The sequence below is a fragment of the Typopeltis vanoorti genome, chromosome 4, assembly GCF_054136105.1.
Source record: "Typopeltis vanoorti isolate ZY-2024b chromosome 4, IOZ_Tvanoo_1.0, whole genome shotgun sequence".
In the NCBI taxonomy this organism is placed as follows: domain Eukaryota; kingdom Metazoa; phylum Arthropoda; class Arachnida; order Uropygi; family Thelyphonidae; genus Typopeltis; species Typopeltis vanoorti.
In genome coordinates this window covers 162,748,202-162,761,831 of record NC_143552.1, presented here as the reverse complement: position 1 = coordinate 162,761,831, position 13,630 = coordinate 162,748,202, and the positions used below count along the sequence as shown (strand labels likewise).

General features: G+C 33.6%; 1 protein-coding gene across 3 annotated transcripts in view; it reads right to left on the bottom strand.

Annotated features, from left to right (window-relative positions):
- The window catches only part of LOC150107810 (T-box transcription factor TBX1-like), a 181,825-nt gene that overhangs the window by 64,555 nt on the left and 103,640 nt on the right, over window positions 1-13,630 (bottom strand). For all 3 annotated transcript variants that reach the window (XM_090391570.1, XM_090391571.1, XM_090391572.1), the window contains exon 4: window positions 1,132-1,288. In XM_090391570.1, the coding sequence (XP_090247696.1) occupies window positions 1,132-1,288 (157 nt within the window). The remainder of the gene's footprint in view (window positions 1-1,131; window positions 1,289-13,630) is intronic.

Here is a 13,630-nt window from a genome sequence, read left to right as displayed (position 1 = left end):
AGCTATTTTAAACCTGGTTTTACTCGATTCCCAAGTAGCAAACAGACAAACAAGTCAAGTTTGCGCTTGCAAGTGTTGCAAATCTAACTGACCCCGCACGTAGTGCAAGACTAAGGCAACTCATGGTAAAAGTAGAATAAGCTCTGATCACTAATCTTAATATTTATCCTTAATGCAAAGTACATCTCCTGGAGGAGATGTATGATGCTTTGTATTAAAGGCAAGGGGCCGCTACCCAGACCGGTTTCGACCTTTATTGAGGTCTCATCAGTGGGAGCCAGGCTAGAAATATCAAGATTTTAGTAATACAGAGCTTATAAGTATTTTACCAGAACAAGTTACCATAAGGTGTTTTAACCTTATTAAATAAAAATCTCAGGAGGAGATAAATGTAGAAAAGTTAGACTTGCAACACTTGCAGGCGCAAACTTGACTTGTTTGTCTGTTTGCTACTTGGGAAATGGAGTAAAACCAGGTTTAAAATAGCTTGGTATCTTTAACAAGAACTTCTATAGTTTCTTTGCTTATAAGGCCTTCTTAAAAGAAAAAAATAATACACTGCCAATTGCTGCAGATCATCTTAACTCTTGCCTTACTCTCGTTTCCCATCTTCCATGGATGAAAATTATCATAAAGCGTTAACATATTTTAATAATAATATAATGCATTATTTTTTAAAAGTGTTGGTATTATTTTTTCCGATCCCACTTCCCAAAAAATAGCTATACGTTTGTTTGATTTTCTACAAAATTTTCTTAATTCTTTAAGAAAGAAACAAATTACGGATAAACAAGTGAAATCAGATATGTGATACATGAATACGGATAAAATTTACACAGCAAAGCAGAAAAGCCACACCTAATTATAGCGTTACGTGGGCTGATAATTTTCCAAGTAGGTTTACTGAAAAATGAGATCTGGTGAAAACGTGTAATTCAAGTAAATGTCATGTGATTTCTTAACATTGAATTTCGAAAACAAACACTTAATGCATGCTCTGTATTTTGTTACTAGCGATCGATTTCGCTCTTAAAACCCCTATTAGACTTGAACGTTGATCGAGGCGAACACACGCTAGGAATTCTTTAAGCACGGTCACCTACATAAACTCAATGAAAGATTTCAACTTACATGTCCGTTGTCATCCAGCTGGTTGTTTGTTAGTTTTAGTTTGTCGAAGGACACCACTTGCTTCATCCACTGTGCACCTTTCGCTGGCGATTCGGGATGTACGTGCATTCGTGGAGGCATGTTGGGGTCCGCCTTACCCGCTACCACCCAGCTGGAACTAAACAAAAGAAGCAAAAGAAAATTAAACTTGCAAAACGAAACCAAAAAAACAAAAGAAAACTAAAATATTTTATTAGTATAAATTTAAATTTTATTCTTCGAAATAAATGCAGCCACAGTTGTCTAGACGGAAAAAGGCTGAAACCGGTCTGGGTAGTGACCTCCCTCCATAATGTAATAACAGCATACATTTCCTAGGAAATGTGTTTTTACATTATGGAAAATACCTAAGAATAGCGATCTGAACTTCCTCCACCTCTGCAACGAGTTGCCCCGGTATTGTACTACGTACTAGGATCACTTGCATTGGCTAACGCTAGTGTCGCCGATACTTTATAGTTTACTATATTCGGCAAGAAACTCTCTGATTCCGATCTTTGAGTTTCTTATTCGGTTTTAAAACTATGCGGGATTTAATATCCCCTTAATTTAAGTAATGTTTTCATTGCCGAAATGAAGCTTATTAGCTCTTTATACTTAAGTAATATGGTTTGTTTCTTCCCATTAATTTTAACTGAAGCAAAGGCATTCAGAAAAAAATCCTTCTATAATCTTAGTGGATCAATTTACAGGCTGAACGTCTTACAAGGGTCAAAAACAAAATTATATGAAATATTTCATTGAATAAAGTTGTATTATATAGTTTAAAGTTATAATTTCTTAAAATTAATATTCGAAAACAACGAGTCTTATAGGAATAATATTTCGAAGAAAAAAAAAGGAAAAAATGAATCTTGTGTAAAATATGATGAAATTTAATATAATTATTACAATATCTTTTTTTCGGAATTTTTGCAGTATTATTATTATTTTAATGTAAATAGATTTGGTTTTCTTTTTTTGAAATTTGCTCAAGGGATGCGCTAGAAGATTTAAAGTTTAAAGATATGATCTACAGTTTGACTTCATAAGGTCCTTTAGACCGCATGGCTGCGGAATCATACCTCGCAATATTTCAATTAAGTATTTTTGTAATAGCTTGCCGCCCATTTCAAAAAAAGAAAAAAAGAAGCTTTCTTCCTAGATTTTACAGAATCCTCTGTGATCAAATATGTGTACAGAGGATCTCTTAGGAGAGTATAATCACAAAACATCACAATCCTCCCATCTTTGAACGGAAGTACTCATGTGATTCATTTGGTTACGCTTTGTGAACCACTTCGCATGAGAATATTTCATCTCATCCTTCCCCGCACATGGAGGAGTCAAGGGAATTAACAGAAACTTATTGCAAACCTATAATAATCTAATCTTATGTTCACAACATCCGATCAGTCGGCAATGTGAGCACATTAGAAACTAAAACACATGCTTATTGTGCTTATTGCGTAATCTAGTCGAGTGTTTAGTAAAACAAAACAAAAATTAAAAGAGTGGTGGCAGATCTTTAGCCACATGTGATCGTAGTGGTGCATCCCGACTTTAGTTGGAAAGTTGTTTTTTTTATGAATATAATATGAATATCTGCATATTATTTTCATTAATGAATCACTATAATTAAGAAATTCAATTATTCTAATTAATATATAACACTTTCAATAAAACTCGTTATATTGGAACATATCCTTTTACTTTTGGTAGGAAAGTGTACATGAAAAATTTGTTTTGCTTGACGCTAATATACAACTTTCTTCGATATTTTTAAAATTTCGATTATAATTCATACATTTTATGTCAAAGTTTAAAAAAAAAAAACTTTCCTTGAAATCTTAAAGATGGCAATATTTATTCTACTGACACGATTCTTTCTTGCAAACTGGTAAATGTTTTTTTAGCTGCAACCTATGAACTAGTCCTCTGCAAAACCTGAAATGAACTGTAGTGGTGTAAAAACACGTTGCTGTAGGATGACATCCTTTAGTATTAAAAAATGAAGAAAAATGACAACAGAACAAAAAGAAGGAAATGAAGTTACATTCCACGCTTTGAACAACGAGCTAATTGGAAAGTGTCATCTATTTTTCTAAAAGAGAAAAATATGAATATTCTAACATGGGCATTCAACCACGCTACATTTGCACTCCGGAGAACAAATGAAGCCAATTAAGGTCTTGGCAATGACACACTCGAATAGGAATAGTACCGACCGAAAAATAAACGCGATATCTTTGGAATCTTAAGGTAAACATCAAAGTTCGTTTCTAATTTCTCACATAAAATCTACAGTGCTTTTATGCCAATAATTAAAAATCTTAAAATTACTGTTGGAAATGTATGGGGATTGGTTATAAACACCAAAATAAGAACATGTTATACGTTATTGGTCACCGAAAGAGAGCTATTCGAAGACTCTGAGTCAATAAAGTCAATAAAGTGCAATATATGGTTGATCTATTTATGATCAATAGTGAAAGAACTGTACAAAGGAGAAGGTATTTTAAAGCAAGCAAAACCATTGGCCCACATGAAAGGCTCTCTGGTGCGCATGTGCAGAAACTCAAACAGGAACAGGGACGTATGGGGTACAACTTCTTTTTCGGGCATATTAGTATAAATAATTCGACAAATTTAACTAAAACATATAACAAAAACAGAAGTTAGCATATTATATCACTGCTTTAACATTTCTGAAAAAAAAAAAAAAATTATAGATCTGTATTATGAACATCCATGACCCCGGAAAGCAAAGCATTCGGCTGTCATCTCCTTGTTTTTAGTCTGTTAAGAATCTCCGATACTCTTCTCCCCCCCCCCCCCACACCTTGAACCTTCTTCTCGATGTTCTTTTAAATGACTTCCACAAGAAAGATTGTAAACCAAAAGTACATTGGTACCGTGAGTGGGATAAAGAATTTTTTTCTGTTTTTATTAAATTTATATAATTTTTTTGTGTTTTTAATTTATTTTTACAAGTCCGAAAAACCTGCTCTAGAGACCAAAAATGGAATTTTCAAGCCACTTCAGGCCTCCAATAAGTGGAGAGGTGACGGTATAACCCACCTGACCTAAAAATGAACATTATTCTATTACTGAAATAAGAGCCAACTGTTGGCTCTTATTTCAGTAATTGCATTTGTGCACCTTTTGGCAACTCGTACAGTAAAGGAATAAGCTCTGACTATTGAAACCTTAGTATTACATCTAGGTCTACCTACTCACTGATGAAACCCCAAAAAAGGTCGAAACCGGTCTGGGTAGTGAGTGACCTTCTCGCATAATGTAGAACAGTAATACATCTCCTAGGAGCTGGTGTTATATGTTGTTATGGGTAAATACTAAGGACAGGTTTCCCTGGCATTGTACTACCAGGTGTTGGCTTACGCTTGGACTCGCCGAACTTTATATAGTTTCTATACTCGGCATGAAACTCTTAGATTAGATTTCCTATCTTTGAGTTTCTTATTCAGCTACGAAATAATGTGGTATTCAATATCCACTTAATTTTGAACATTATTCTATTTTTTTTTCGTACGAAAAATAGGATAAAGGTTAGATAACTTGAGAACTTTGGCCTATAGAGACAAAAGATGGAACTAATGCAGGCGATGAAATTGATCTATCAAAAAACATTCGCAAGCATCCATGCTCACGGCGAACTTCCACGTACAACTTGAAGATCGGAAAGTGGAGAAACTATCACACTTGGCCAACCAGACAAGCAGGAAAAAAAAATCTAGAAATCAAATTTAGATTTCGACACAGAAGCGCCAACCATCTTGTTCTCGAGACTTGTTCCAATATCTCTGGACATTTTCCAAAACTAAAAGAGGCCTTTAAAATGCATCAAATGTTTTGGTGATGTATATTAATTGACTTTTGTCTCCTTCACAATAGTGGTCTTTGGAAATTATACTGTGATGCTGCCATTGTTCAAAGTTTATGAAATATTATTATTATTATTATTATTATTATTATTATTATTATTATTATTATTATTATTATTATTAAAGAGACCTCCAGGCAGTTAGAGACTCATCGAGGGAGGCCACATACTACACACACCAGCTATCATAACTATTATTGAATTCATTCACACTGCTTGCACTCACAGCATCAAATGACAATCCATTCCAATCGCGCACCACCCAATGAGAGGAGAGAAAAAAAAAAGTAGCCCACACCCCCTTCTTAGCGGCATTCATTCCTAGCTCCCAAGGATGCCCTCTTGCCCTTTCCCCACCCTCTATAAATTGAAAAATTCCATCAATTGAAATCCTGTATGAACCTTTCAGAAGTTTGTAAGTCTCGATCATATCACCACTCATTTTCCTGTTTGCTAGTGGCTGCAGTATACAACATATGCAGTATATGCAGTATCCTCAATCTGCCTTCATAACCAGTATTCCACAATCCTGATATCATTTTTAACTCTCCTTTGCACTCTCTCCACTATATCAGAATCACAACAAAAACCAGGAGACCAGACAAGCACACAATAGGCCAAGTGAGGTCTTATCAAGGCCTTGCAAAGAGAAAAAACGACATCCTTATTTTTACATATGAAAGTTCGTTTCAGCATTGCAATTATATTTTGAGTTGTGTTTGCAATCTTTGCCCTAGAACTTCAACTTCCTATCCACTAACACTTCAAGATCCCTAACTTGATCAGTTTCTTCTAGCATAATAATCCCACCAATATAATACAACAGGTAAGGCCTGTGTAGCTCAGTGGAAGTGGCAGCTTGCATCCTCTGCGCTTGGCCGCTTGAAGTTAGACCTAGGTTCTAGTCTAGTCGCTGACTGGAGGAACTTTTTCTAAGCCTATCTTCGACCAGTTCCCGAGTTAGTCGATCTCTGGCACAGGCAAGCAGGTTTTTCCTCCCTGAAACTCGGGTTTTTCATCCCGTAAAGTCAAAAAATCAACCGTAGTACCCACATTATTTCTGACAGTGACATATCTTGTTAGGGTTTGGTACCAAGAGATGGCAGCACTTGTTTGCCATCCTCTTCATCCGTGGCTGCTATAATTAGTGATAGACATGTGTGATGTCAGTTCTTGTGTTTCAGTTCGTGTATGGAATTATGGGTGATGGTAGAGATAAGGATTTGTGTCTTGATTGGTGGGGCACTTCTGACAAGATCAAGATAAGATAAGGAATCGCGACATGCATGTGTGTTGTTTTCAGATGAAGATAAGTGACATATTTGTTAGTTGTAAATAAATGACATAATTTGTTAGTTGTAAATAAGTGATGTTATTGTTTTGAATGGCAAAGGAAGATATATTAGTGGATAAAGTTTACTATGAACAAAATAGGGGTAGGGTGAAAGGGGAAGCGACGTCCGTGTCTTGGATGTGTGTTGTTATGAGTTGTAGATAAGTAAATGGTTTGCTTATGGCATTATGGGTGATGGTAGTGATAAGATAGAGTTTGGAACATCGCTGGGCAGCCCTGTCTGTCAGGGACATCACGTGGTGTGTTTGGTTTGCATTAAGCATTGTGAGTTTTTAGAGATAAGGAGTCACGATGTTCTGTGTTTTTGGAAATTTCTGGGGAACATATGTCTCTCTGTGATATCACACAGTGTTTGGTTTGCCTATGGAATTGTGGGCAATGTTTTTGAGATAAGATATCTTGGAATTTTCCCAGGGTGACACACACATTCGTTATGGTCATCAAGTTTTGTGTTTGGTTATCGATAGATGGCAGTACTAATTTTCCAATACAGTTTGGGGTATTTCCTTCCTGTTAAAGGTTGGAATTCTTAGAGTAGAGTTCTTAGAATTCTTAGATATGGCGGCACGTTATGAAAAAAAACCCATCCATTAGAATTGCTCTTACCCAAAGATACGACCAGTGGTTATTGTAATTACAAATAACTTGTTATGTTTAAGTTTAAAAAAAAAGGATTAACTTACATTTCTTTCCTCTGAATATTCGAAATTGCTGATTTTAACGTATATTCACAGCACAAACACAAGATCTGAAATGCAGTTGACTCTTTTTTCATTATACGTTACTGGGGCTAACATATATTCACAGCACAAAAACACACAAAACATAGGAGTTGAAAGATATTTCTGTAAATAACCAGAAAATCTAGTTGACTACCTAATTTAGATTACTATCCGATTGATTCTCTGTATTAATTCCTTCCCACAGTTGCTCATGTTATGTTTTCCCAAGCTGGGTGCCGTTTTGTTGAGGATATGTGTTATTTCCTGTTTGGAATTCAGAGTGCTGTTAGAGTATGGAATTCTGACAAGTGAAATAATTTTTTTTTTCAAATTGATTGGTTATTTTCTCTATTTTACTTTTAAAATTCAGTTTAACTACATATTCTAACAGAATAACTGAGCAAAATTAATAAATAAATAAAATGTATGTGAATTTATTTTCCAACACTCTAGATTTCTCATTTAGTCTTATCTTAAAGATATGTCTCTTATCCGGTCACCAAATTGTTGTACCTAGGTGAGAAATCATGTGTTTGGATTGGAACTCTTCGTTCCCATGGGAAATTATTGATGTAGTAAATTAATACTTACATTTTATTTTTTTAAAACCAATATGACTATTGATTTTTCCTTCGATTTCTTGTGCTCTTAACCTATTTCTGTAACTGAAATTTATTTATTTTTTTCTTTAGCATTAGTAATTTGAAGTAACGGATATGAGACAAACAAGGTTTTGAAATCCCCATTAGCATTTTCTTTTAGAAACTTCTTTTTCCAGCACAACAAATAAATAGTTATTTCTTATTATTTCAAATGAATATTAGCTCTGTAATATATACTTTGTTAATTTCTATGTTACCTTTTATTTGACTGTAATATTATTAACAAATTGTATTTACTGAATCTAATATACAGAAATTAAATAAAGTGAAAAAGACAGCATTTTTTTCTTATTCTTCTGATTTAACATTTGCGCTGATGTTCATAGTGTATGATTTGCCACTGGTGTTTACGTGTAATACACGTGATTTTTCTCCATGTGACATTTCAAAACAAGTTGAATTATGGTTTTTACATAATTCAACTATGTAAAACTCATTTCCATTAGTCCCAATTGACTGTTATCTTCTCAGCCAGACATTTATTTCATAGTAGGGATATTTATATATATATATATATATATATTTAACACAATTATTATATTAGATATTCTTTCCAATACAAATAAATAATTATTTATTCTTATTTCAAATGAAAATTAGCTCAGAAAGAAAGAAAAATTGTAAAGAAAAAAAAATGTTTACCCTCAAATAAATATTTATGATCACAGCAAACAAGAAATTCATCTGCTTTTTCAAAGTTTTGAAATTGATGAACATATTGTTTCCATCATTTGGCATCATTTAAATGAAGAACGGATCTAGTTATTAAGTTCATTAATGTTTTTTTAATTTTTCTCTTCCAATGGTGAGTATTTATTGATATATGCATGTCGATTCACTTGTTATCTGCATGCTATGATACCTTTTTATTCTTTTGTCAGTTTTCAGGTGAAATATTCTCCACTAAAATTTTCCTTTTCCTTCGAAGAGTTGACACAGTTTCTTGAAATATTTGAGGGCTTGCATGAAAAAATAAGACTTTTAATTCACTGAGTGGATTTTCAAATAAAAAGTCTCTGGTTAGTTTGTGGCATGAAATTTCACAAGGAAAAAAAATGTTATGGTCTTACTTAAATTTGTATAACTCATCAACAACACCCAATTTGTTCATTTAAATTTAGACATTTTATTTGAGTGAATAATTATTTAAAAATTGTATTTACTGAATGTAACATACAGAAAATAAACAAAGTGAAAAACACAATCTATTTTTTTTGTTCCTTAATCTTCTTATTGTTAAATTTCTGCTGTTGTTCAAAGGTTCTTCCCATGCTTGTGGAATTGCCATCATGTGGTTTTTGACCATGTGACTCTCATCTGAAAGTTAATTTTCATTTGGTGATCGTTGGGAATTTATTACTGTAGTAAAATTAAGGGTTGCATATTTATTTTTTTGAAACCAATACATATATTTCTGAGCATTATTAAAAGCATAGAATCTTTCTCTATGTTTCCAAAAGCATTTACACATGTTATGTTTTCATGTTTTGGCCATCCAATTTCATTTAAATCAAGAATAGGTCTCCATATTAACCTCGTTAAGGTTTTTGATTTTTCTTTTCCTTTGGCAAACAATATTTGATATTTGCATGTTGATTCCATCATCCAATTTTTAGTTTGTCCAGAGATAGTGAACCAATTTCCCACTTCAGCTGATGGTTATATTTTATTAACCAAGAATTCTCTTTTTTAACTCTTTGAGGTAATTCTTTCCAACTACAAGGCGATTTTGTCAATGCATATCTTACAATAATTCCATCAGAAATACAAATATCTTTAGGAAATAAATTTGAAGTCTTATTCAAAAGAAATTGTACATTAATTATACCAATCATAACCTAAAAAATTCGTATTTTTCACCCACTAGATTTTGCATATTGCTTTTCCTTCATTCTTCTTCTTACATTACTTCATATGGCACCACAAATAGTTATTTATTATTATTATTTCACTGATTATTAGCTCTGATCTTATATTTTATGTTAACTTTCTGTTACAAAATTCTGTAACAATAAAAAATGTGTTTTTTTCCCTCCAAAGTTATCAGTATCAGTTGGAGGTGACATCATTAAAAGATATCTGCAAATGATGAGCTTGCTCATCTCCACTAGCCTGAGCAGACATCTTCTGGATGAGAGGAGAGGAAGAGGGGGATGATGGGGGGGAGGGGGAGCATTGCAGGGAAGACCTCTGTCACTCTCTTGACTACCTTTTCACTTCCACCACCTAATGCTATTTTTTCCCATCCCAACAATTTCGTACATATGAGTGAGAGAAATATTCACATGGTCTAACATCAAAAACACTTTCTGAGAATAAAATACTTCACATAATACAGACAAATAATATAGAATACCCTTCAAGCCACAGAGATAAGATTTGCCCTATGATGTCTCAAAGTAAGATAATCTCACATCAGCATCATATCCAACAACATGTAGAAACATGTCTGTGAATCATCTGTGTGAAAGTTTCATTTGGAAGGAATGGTCAGGGTTAAGATCAGGTAAATAGTACTATAAGGAAAAACAAATGAGTCAAGTCTCTTTGCAGTTATGGCAAATTCATTCAACCAGTGCAACTATTGCATTGTGCTGTGGTGTTTTGTGTCCAGTAAAGTAAAGTAAAATAATGGGTCAGCCACAAAAATTCAATGAAATTTTCTTTCTTCAGGAAAATAGCAAGAGACAAAACTCGTCACATAACTCTAAAAGATGGAAACCGATTATTATTTTAGAAGACACATACATTGTGATGTATATATCTAGGACTCCTTGGGAAAAGTTATGCAGGAAGTGGTCTGGTATCCTCAGTTACTTGCAAAGAAGAGTTGACTACAAAATGGACCTCGGTGAGTGTTATATTCTGAAATGCCAGGATGGGGAACTAATACTCGATGATACAGGAGCTGATGGAAGTAAAGTTTTCTCTATTAGTTGTGAAGAAGCTGAGAGATATTCACCAAAAATGTACGACATTGATAATCATTTACTATTTTTGGAAACTAAATTACCAGCTATTCGTATAATGGGGAAAATTATCGCTAATCATTTAAATTCATCAATGGTAAAATTAGACTTTCAAGATTTCATCCAATTCGATACAGATTCTTCTTTTGGGACATTTACGAAAACTGTTTGTGTATATTTGGTGACAAAAGAATACACAGAAAGTTTAGGCAAGCATGGTGTCATTTCCAGACTGACACAATATCAAATGTATGGATCTGTGCTTACCATGGTAACTCATCTAAAAACTCTTTTGCATGACCAGCTATTTTGATGTAATGTAACCAAGAAACAGTGAGTAACGAAAATTTTCTTTATTGAACTACTCTTTGGAAAAGGTTAAGAGTGTAAACCAAATATTGTGAAATATTTTTAGGTAATTACATGTTTCAATTTTTTCTCTGTGAATATACTTGTAAGTATTTCATCAAAATAAAATATGCAATTGCGAACTGAAATGAACAAAGATGTGTGCTTTTGTTGTTGTGTTTTTGTACAGTGAATTTTTTACTCAGTTATTCTGATTAGAATTTGATATTTAAATCCATAACTATACCTAAATGCAATAATGTTTAATTATTGTGAAAAAAATTAACTACTGTGAAATTAATGCCAGGAACAGGGAGAAAAAATAGTGCTGAAAACTGATATCCATGTAATTGATTATTTTAGAAATTGTCTAATGCTACCTATTGACATTGTTTGAGTTATCTGAAAACATTTCGTTCACATAATCGAAAATCCGAACTGTTAGAATTTGGGTATTTTACAGAGAGACAGCAGATATTTTAATCAAAAACTTGACTTAAACTCTTAAAGTTTGGTATAGAAAAATGTTTCTACTCTCCAGATAACACAAATACAAATTTTACCTTTCCCCACACAAAGTAAGATAAAAACACACCAGCAGTATATCCAACAGTATGTGAAAACATGTCGTTGAGTCATCTGCACAAAAGATTCATTTTTGAAGGAACATCAGGGAGGGCATGGAACAGGTAAATAGTACTATAAGAAAAAATGATAGACTCAAGTAACTTTGGACGTAAGGTAATCGTTCATCCACTGCAGCTGTGTATTGTGTTGTGGTGTTTTGTGTCTGGTAATGTAAAAATATTGGGCGAGCCACAAAATTCTTTGAAAGTTTCTTTGTGAAAAGTTCTAATTGTTCAGAATTTTGTAACAGAAAGTTAACATAAAATATAAGATCAGAGCTAATAATCAGTGAAATAATATTAATAATAAATAACTATTTATTTGTAATGCCAAATGAAGTAATGTAAGAAGAAGAATGAAGGAAAAGCAATATGCAAAATCTAGTGGGTGAAAAATACGAATTTTTTAGGTTATGATTGGTATAATTGATGTACAATTTCTTTTGAATAAGACTTCAAATTTATTTCATAAAGATATTTGTATTTCTGATAGCATTCTTGTAAGATATGCATTGACAAAATCATCTTGTAGATTGAAAGAATTACCTGAAAGAGTTAAAAACAGAATTCTTGGTTAATAAAATATAACCATCAGCTGAAGTGGGAAATTGGTTCACTATCTCTGGACAAACTAAGAAATTGGATGATAGAATCAACATGCAAATATCAAATATTGTTAGCCAAAGGAAGAGAAAAATCAAAAACCTTAACGAGGTTAATATGGAGACCTATTCTTGATTTAAATGAATTGGATGCCCAAAATGTGAAAACATAACATGTGTAAATGCTTTTGGAAACATAGAGAAAGATTCTATGCTTTTAATAATGCTCAGAAATATATGTATTGGTTTCAAAAAAATAAATATGCAACCCGTAATTTTACTACAGTAATAAATTCCCAACGATCACCAAATGAAAATTAACTTTCAGATGAGAGTCACATGGTCAAAAACCACAAATGGCAATTCCACAAGCATGGGAAGAACCTTTGAACAACAGCAGAAATTTAACAATAAGAAGATTAAGGAACAAAAAAATAGATTGTACGTTGGCTGTTCAATAAGTAATAAGACTAATTTTACTGTGGCTAAACCACTCATCACAATAATAATTTCTGTGGAATAAAGAAATGTTGCTGTATGTATTAACAAAAGAGGTTGATAGATGGTGTATACAGGCTGATGTGCCAGAGTGTCACGTGACTAAACACAAGTGTTCATCAGTGCACCTATGAGGTGCGACCAGTCTTCAAAATGGAAGCATCCTTGCAACAGTGTTATGCGATTAAATTTTGTGTGCATTTGCAAAAATCGGCATCGGACACTTTTAACATGATACGCGAAGCTTTCCACAATGAAGCAATGTCGAGGACAACTGTTTTTCGCTGGCATAAAACTTTTAAGGAAGGAAGGCAAAATGTGGAAGATCTTGAATGTGAGGGAAGACCTTCAACATCCTTCACAGACAATGATCGACTCAGCAGCGATTATCATCAAGCACATCAAAAGGAAGCATCCATTGCTGAAGAATGGCTTCTTATTGCACCACGATAATGCAAGGCCACATATTGCTGGTTGTGTAGTGGATGTTTTGCAGAAGAACAACACAGATATCCTACCACACCCTCCATACAGTCCTGATCTCGCACCGTACGATTTCTGGCTGTTTCTTCAGCTCAAGAAACCACTAAGAGGCCACCATTTCGAAAGCAACAAAGCATGTGTAAAAGCTGCGGAGGCGATTTTGAAAGAACTCTCAGAAATGGACTCTCATATGTGTTTAAGAAGTGCATGCAATGTTGGGACAAATGCATTGAGTCTCACGGTAGTTACTTCGAAAAAGACCATGTAAATGATGACGATTAAAAGATAATCTGTTTTCTGTATAAATATAGTC